We start from the raw sequence: 7,974 nt of genomic DNA on the forward strand, positions 1-7,974 counted from the left end.
GTTGGGGTGTTTGTTTCGTACTTGGACCACATATTCCTGGCAGCGCACGCCGCACTACCTATCCTGTAAAATTATGGCGCTTGGGCCCGAGTAGCCAAACAAAGACGGATAGCGGAAAGGCCCTTGGAGCGACAGAGAGCAGGGAACCCGTAAGAGGATGCTGTTAGTCAGTCCTTACCGACCGCGCCGATTGTCACTTATTCGGACTATTGCCAAAGCCTATACGATCACTGATGTGAAAATTCCATAGTAGTGCAACAATACCGAATGCAAATACCAACAAAAAAAAAAAAAAAAATTGTGTTTTATGCGACAAATATTGCCAAAAGATGTATTCCTGTTCCGATTGAATGATTATGTGCTGTCCCAGAGTAAAATATAGTCTACGGATTTCGATCGCGACGGATAAGACGTGGTGTGCTGGATCTCCGCTCTGATCTCCGTCTGCTATAAGTAATCTGCAAATAGGATCTTTGGTAATCTATTTTGTATTTAACCTGCAGGCGTGTTGTCCGTCGGCAAGACAGGCTACCTAATATTTAAAGTTCCGTAAACCTTCGAATGGTCGATTTATTGACTCTCGATCAAATATCGTGGTTGCACCTTTACCGATCGTGTGATCTCTGTATTGAAATCATTCTTTTAAACAGCACTATCCAAATCAGAAAGTCTACTGAAGATTGGAAAAGTAATAACGAGTAAAAGGAAATATTGCAGCACCCTTTTTTATGTTCATACTATATGAAAAGTAGACTACAATTCTTCTTCTTTCTCTTTTTGGCTACATCTCATGAGGTCAAGTGCCAGAAACTGTGATTTTTATGTAAGAAATGTATACAATGAAAGAATATAGGAAGGTATCTAGATGGACCTAACGGCCATTATTACGAGTGATGTCATTTCCTGCGTGGGATATTCCATATTCGAATAGATTACACACCCTACTGAAATTCATTGGCTCTGAATTTTATATACCATCGAAGCGAGGGTGCAACTAGTACTATGTTCAAAATAAGTATGACAAAACTAGGCCCCAGTTAGATCAACAAAGTATGACATTCAATCGGTGCAAATTTTTTATTTTTATTATGTACTTATTTTATTTGAAGTATATACCTGTAATAGTAACGACGTTTAAATCGATAAAAAGAACAATTTCACATCACTGCCCCGATGTAGAGGTCCTTAATTGTTCGTAGTTCGGTTTAGACAGTTCCTGAAATTAGTTTGATTCTCATTTCTCAAAGCGTTTTGCAATACACCCCGAGGAGATGGGCGCGGTTCTACGTGGTAATTTATACAAACGTAGGGAGAAGAGATGTCTAAAATTTTACTTTCACTCTCACCGATAAGCCAACCGGCAGGCACAGCGAATGGGCCTCGGTAAGCCTAACAAATATAGTACACAGCCATAAATATTCATGAAACCCGATCAATTTCGGTTCACACCAGCTGATCATGCATCACTTTTGAAATGATGCGGAATAAATAAATCATCTCGAATCCTTGATTTAAAATTAATGTCCATTCGCATTGACCATTCCCACTACTATTGTTCATTCTATTTTGTAAGGCACAATAAGCGAAAAAAAATTCCAGGCGTAAGACTAAACATATAATTGCATGTTATACGTTCAAAATGACGTCAATTTCGGAACGTAACGTATCGAGATACCTACTGTCAGATTTCGCTGCAGAGTGACGGCATTCAAATGACATATAATACAGATCGGTCGGTCCTCCATTTCGCAACTTTACCTAACCGATCTCGTTAAGAGCGGAGTTCTGTTCTCATCAATCTTGATTCACCCGACATTCGCTCTTGGAACACAGGATAATTCGACCATAGTACTTGTCCATAAGGTTTTATGAAAATAGTGTTTCTCTTGCAAGAGGATAGAATAATACTCAACGGTGATCGGTAAATTGCACCAATACATTATGCCACTGATCTGCCAAAGGACATTCCGTGAAGTTTTAACATTCTCTCACCAAGAGTGTGGAGTGGCTTTACTTTCGACAGGTTTGATTCATTCACAAGCACAGACATCTACCATTGAATGTATCCTCTTCACTTTCATTCATAAAAGCTTCGCCCTCCGCTTGAGGCTTACGCACCTACGAGCGGTTTTCTGGTAAATGATTACATGCAACTATATTTCATTAGATTCTTGATCAAAGCCAATATTCGAATTCTGTTATCATTTTTTAGTTTCCCTAGATGTTGCTTTTCTTTTCCCCTCCCCATTTCGTTCGTTTTTGGACAGGATATGAACCGTGTAAATAAAACTGCACATAATGGGTGACCATTTATTCGTCGTACCGTTTGACATATTACGTCACCCGTGAGAACGTCGGTATTATTCCCTACCCTGTGCGCCCGTCAGGATGAAATGTCAGTTACAAGTCACTGCCCTATTTTACTTACACACATGTGATATTACGTATGTAAACGAACGAGTCCAAAAGTTACGGGCGGCGGACTCGACGGGTGTTACGTAAATGTAACTTATCAATGTATGTATGTACACATATAATATAGAATAAATGTCTTTTTGATCGTAGTTACGTTTCTATAATACAACCGACTATTAACAAACCAGCTGGTGTTGGTTCGCGAACACTAAGGAAGCGAATACAAAAATTTTATTGATCTTCGGGGATGATTGATTAATATTTTTAGCATACAATTAAATGATTGATTGACTAATTCCGAGTGCACGGCGTACCTATATCGTTTTATCTTGGGTAAGTTGTCAAAAATAAAACTTATCAATAGACTCTGTACAGTTGCCCACCAAATACCTATGGTAAAAAAATAATACAGATGCATAAGAAAAAGCGCGAAACCATCGAAAAGTCTTTGTTAAATGTATGATTCATTTTTTTCTACCGATAATATCTTGAAAATCAGAAAGTACATACATATAAATTGAATCGTACTGGATTATAAATCTGTTTATTGAGGAAGAATAATATTGGGGTTAGCAATGAGTTTAGATATGGATGTTTTTGATCGATCAATGTGATCTTCATGTAAGTAGTCATAGTGACACTGTTTGAAACGAAGAAAGAATTTTTACTGGGTTGGTACCACTTTACCTTACTTGGGGCAAATTTTTACACCTATGGTACTTTTGAGGAGATCAGACAAACCGCGTCGTGTGTTTGAACACCTTTCAGCAAATCGAAATGCCGAGTGTAGACAAATAGACATCAGATTTCTTGATCGCTTCGTTTTTTGATAAACGATCGGATATCCGGCATTTGATCGTATGCATGATGAATTTTCCTTCCGTGGTCGCTCTTCCGAATAACGAATAAGAGATTGCGGTGCATTTACGCGATATTCATAAAATTGACGTGGGGAACAAAATATCCAAAACAAGCTTCAACGATCAAAGTTGATTCTGTTGATAAATCGGAGTCAACGCGAAGAAGGATCTGGAGGTTTTTAATTTGAAAGTTACATTTCCAGTTACGACACAGCTGCGCGTATCACTTGCAGCTCATTGTATTTACAATGTATTTGTCATTGTACATTACAGGGTAGAGTAAGATTCGTATCTTTAATTGGGTATCTGTTGTCTTTAAATTTTTACCGTCCGATGAAAGATACAATACATGCCGTCCCCGACGTTTATTGTCACCCCGCGGTGTCTGCTGCAACGCAATTTCGTAACATGCATCTCGTAATATCTTATCTCAAGTCTGACAAACTGCAACTGATCGTTCGTGGCCTAATTTCTACGCATTGCTTATAACGAACAGCCACTGTATAGGGCGTGTACTTTCTCGTGGTCCTGAGGATAATGTTACAATTTCTTTGATCTTGACTTGTCACAAGTAGAAATTGATATTACGTCCCGAAGATATTGGCCAGTTTCAATTAATCATATTGACATGACTCCAGATGATCCTTAATTAGAAAACACATGTGATTGGTATCCGGTAAAAATGTACAAGCAGAACCAATTTCACCAGGCAGAACCTACCAACCTACCTGCCTACCTATAATCTATACCTGCCGCCACCACCTGCACTTTGACTCTGAATTTACTAATTGTAAGCTGTTATAAGACCTCGGGAACCGCCAAAGAGTGGACAATAGCCTGAGGCTGGGGCCATTCCAGTTGACGTTGCGCAATAACCATGCGTAGTCTTGGTGTGGAAATTTTGACTTGATTTTTTCTTAAACCTAATCGCAATGAACGGCAGAAAGTTAAGTAACAACTGCCGCGTAATGTTGCTTACGTGGTTACATGCGACAAACTGCTTAAAGCACCGATGATCCTCTGAAGTTCATTCGACTTTTTGTCATTAATTTTTTTATGCGCAGCCAGGGACTTTTATACACGCATTTGAGATGTAATACTGGGGTAAAAAGTTGAAAACAACACTTTCTTATCATCTGCCTCGCCGCAGGGTTCTGTGCTAAGGCTTGGTTAGCCCACGTGTGATAGATTGTTCGATGAAAGTGACGATTAACAAATTAATTAACTTCCCTCGTCATTGTCTCAACAACGCTTTGCAACTCGCACGACAACGTGTACAATCTCTGTATTACCATGATATAACAATGTTACGACGTGTATGTACGTGCCTATCTTATATATTCTTTGCATCCAAAGATATGTAGCAGGCTGATCGCAGCAGATTTCCGAACGGTCTGTACAATTAGCGCAGAGATATTAATGATGCCGATTACATTTATGATTGAAGCAATTTCGTTACTCGAATTGCGAACTTCTTGTGCCGGCAACGATAAAATAGCTCACATTATAATTACGCGTTGACAGTAATTAGAATTTAGAAAGTTATCATTCATTTTGTTTTCAATCTCACTTACGCATACAGGCACGATATATTGGCCAATTTATACGGTCCAGACCTTGTTTTGATATTTGCCGTCGTGCTGCTACATGTAAGAAAAAGAGGGGAACTCGAAGGAAGATAGGACGAGGGCGCGGGAGAGGGAAGAGAAGAAAGCTTGGCCGGATATAAAAGCACACTCAATGGAACCAGCCACCAGTTGATCTATCTACTCTAATTCTTTCTCTTCTATATCTACCTTCGCTCCGTGTATAGTGTTACCTTCCATCGTTCAGCAATGGCACTAAAGGTAAAGAAAAAGATCATACATAATCCATTTATCCGGGAAAACGGCTTTACAGTGAGAATTTGTCATCCGTTCTTATCTAGTCTTTTGATTCTTCAGAACGCATAACCATTGTTACGAGGACACCATGAACATTCCTCGTAAAACTCTCATTCTCTAAACCTGCTTTTGCGTTTTACTTTAGATTTTTTACACAAAAAAAAATTTGTGCAATTTCTTTGCTACCTTCGACATTTTTACGAATATGCTTCGATTTTAAAATGCAGCGTAAGTGGACTGAATAATTTAAAAATGGATTTCGCACATGTATCGGGAGTGACGATTCGTTATATTTTCGCGATGACTTTGCAAAACTCTGACTGATTTCACTCATACCTATATTTCTTTGCACTCGTTGTGAATACGCCTACCGCTTTCATCCTGCGTACGTCGATACCGGCTGACTTCTGACTACTTGTGATTTTCCCGCCGTAGTACTTCTTCTTTGCCGCGTGCATCGCAGCCGTGAATGCTGGACTGGCTATAACATCCACATCCGACAACACGTACCGAAGCCACGGAAATCTTGCCCAGATCTCCACGCAGTCCAAGTCCATCGAGACTCCGTACTCCAGCTCCAGCAAGAGCGACATCCGCGTGTCTAACCCAGCCGTCTATGCCAGCCCAGCGCACTTTGGCCACTATGCGTCCGCAGCACCGAGTGTTCACCATTATTCTTCCGGCCCAGCCATCCAGCATTATTCCGCTCCAGCGGTCCAGCACTATTCTCCAGCTCCAGTAGTTGAGCACTACGCTCATGCACCAGCTGCTCACAACAGTCCCGTTTACACCTCGGCACCTGGTCCAGTCATTGCCAAGGCGGCATACCATGTCCCAGCACCAGCCATCCACTATGCTCAACCTACCCCCGTTGCTCAATCCGTGTACGCTCACGCTGAACCAGCTCATTATGCCCACGCTGAACCTGCTCACTATGCCCATGCTGCTCCAGCTCATTATGCCCATGCTGCCCCAGCTCACTATGCCCATGCTGCCCCTGCTCACTATGCCCATGGGGGCCAGGTAGCCGGGCATCAAGTTGGGGTGGCTTATTCTCCGGCGAATGCAGTCGCTCATTTGAGCTACAGCAACGCCAACGATCACGTCAACTACGCCTGGTAAAAGTATACGTAAAAGCAGATATAGAACAAGCGATGACTGATTACGTCGAGCTGAATTCTCGATGGATCCCAGCTGTGCGTAGAAACATATTATATATTAGGTTTTGTACTCATTTTGTAGACTAGCAGTAAGAAGTTGATAATAAACTCTGAAGCCCAGTAATTGACGCTCGTTAACTTCTATTCTCATGCTGTAACCTTAGTCTTTTTATCTTTCCTACAATTCATTCTACCAACCGGGATACTCTAGGATACAACAGTATGTGTCGTTTATGCCGTTATGCCATATGGGCCATGAGATTATTACTGAATACCTTGGAATGATCTTAAGGAGCTCTTACCGCGAATGGTAAATTTGTAACTATCACATATGGACCTCACGTGACGAATGTGCAACTAAAGGCTGACGCCGACTAGACCGCGGCGGACGGCGGCGGACGGCGGCGAAATTTTCGCTCATACAGTTATCCATATAGGTGTGCACACTAGACGGCGGCGGACCGCGGCGGACCGCGGCAATTTTTCGCGAGTTCCAGGTTGGGAATATTTCGGCGGTGCGCCGCGCATCGCCGCGCATCGCCGTCGTCTAGTGTGAACACCCGACCGATGCCGAAATTCATCCCAAGTATAAAAATAGGGAAACCTGCGTTACTTTGATGTAAATGGTTATGGTTTACAAGGATTCTTTTCATTCTCTCCGCTATTCTTGCGAAAAATAAATGTATTCATTTTTACATCTTAAATAAATCCTACGGATATTAAATAAATGTTACGCAAGTAATTACTTCATTTTTAAAGAAATTTAAGTAAATGTGAGTTTTAGAACAACAAGTTATGATCAACGGATTATTTTATGTAAAAAATTTATTTTTTTCTCATTGTTCGGGTATGATGCTGATTTCATGAAGACTGTTTTTTATTTTGCGTATTAATTTTTATGCATAAGAAATGAGAGAGTATATTTTGAGCTAAAATTTATTTCATTTTTACTATACATATATTATATGTATAATAGGGTGTTTCAAAATAAAAAAATTTACGATTTTCCAACGAGCCACACCCGAAATAGTTTAGGTAGAAACAAAAATTCTGGCGAAAGATGAGCATTGTCGGTTGATTTTTAATCCTTTTTTCCTTTTTATCGAATTTATGATGGACAATTGTTAGTAATTTTTTTTCGTGTTAAACACTTCTTCATCCGAGCTATCCATAATGAGTAATCAAAAAGTAGTGGCAAATATGCATGATTATTTATTGTGTGCCCATGACGACTGAGACAAATCGTGGTCATCAGATAATTGATAAATATCTCTATTTCGTAGAAACAGTATCGGCGGGTGGTCACGCGACTATAGTGGGCGCATCTCACGGTAACTGCGCCGCGGTCCGCCGCGGTCCGCCGCGGTCCGCCGCGGTGCAGTGGGTGTCAGCCTTAACTTTTGAAATGTCCTACCATTTCCGAACACCTCCAACCATCCTATTTACCTATATTACTAGATTAGCTATTATATGAAAAGAGAAGAATTATTCACTTCGAAATGGGATTCTATTCGACGCGCGCTCGATGTATTCCATAACATTAGTATTCCTAATTATTTCAACAACTTTTCATTTGCTCTCTCGATCTTGAATTTTCGTAGGCATATAACCAAAACGCTGTTCTAGCTAGTCGAGAGTGAAGTATCTACGTTGGGT

General features: G+C 40.6%; 1 protein-coding gene across 1 annotated transcript; it reads left to right on the forward strand.

Annotated features, from left to right (window-relative positions):
* The first annotated feature begins 4,965 nt into the window (after positions 1 to 4,965).
* On the forward strand, positions 4,966 to 6,442 carry LOC107224441 (pupal cuticle protein C1B). Its single transcript, XM_015664494.2, has 2 exons — positions 4,966 to 5,122; positions 5,594 to 6,442. The coding sequence occupies exons 1-2, from the start codon at positions 5,111 to 5,113 to the stop codon at positions 6,278 to 6,280; spliced, it is 699 nt and encodes a 232-aa protein (XP_015519980.2). The 5' UTR covers positions 4,966 to 5,110; the 3' UTR covers positions 6,281 to 6,442.
* The last annotated feature ends 1,532 nt before the right edge of the window (positions 6,443 to 7,974 follow it).

Source organism: Neodiprion lecontei, chromosome 4 (genome assembly GCF_021901455.1).
Source record: "Neodiprion lecontei isolate iyNeoLeco1 chromosome 4, iyNeoLeco1.1, whole genome shotgun sequence".
Classification (NCBI taxonomy): domain Eukaryota; kingdom Metazoa; phylum Arthropoda; class Insecta; order Hymenoptera; family Diprionidae; genus Neodiprion; species Neodiprion lecontei.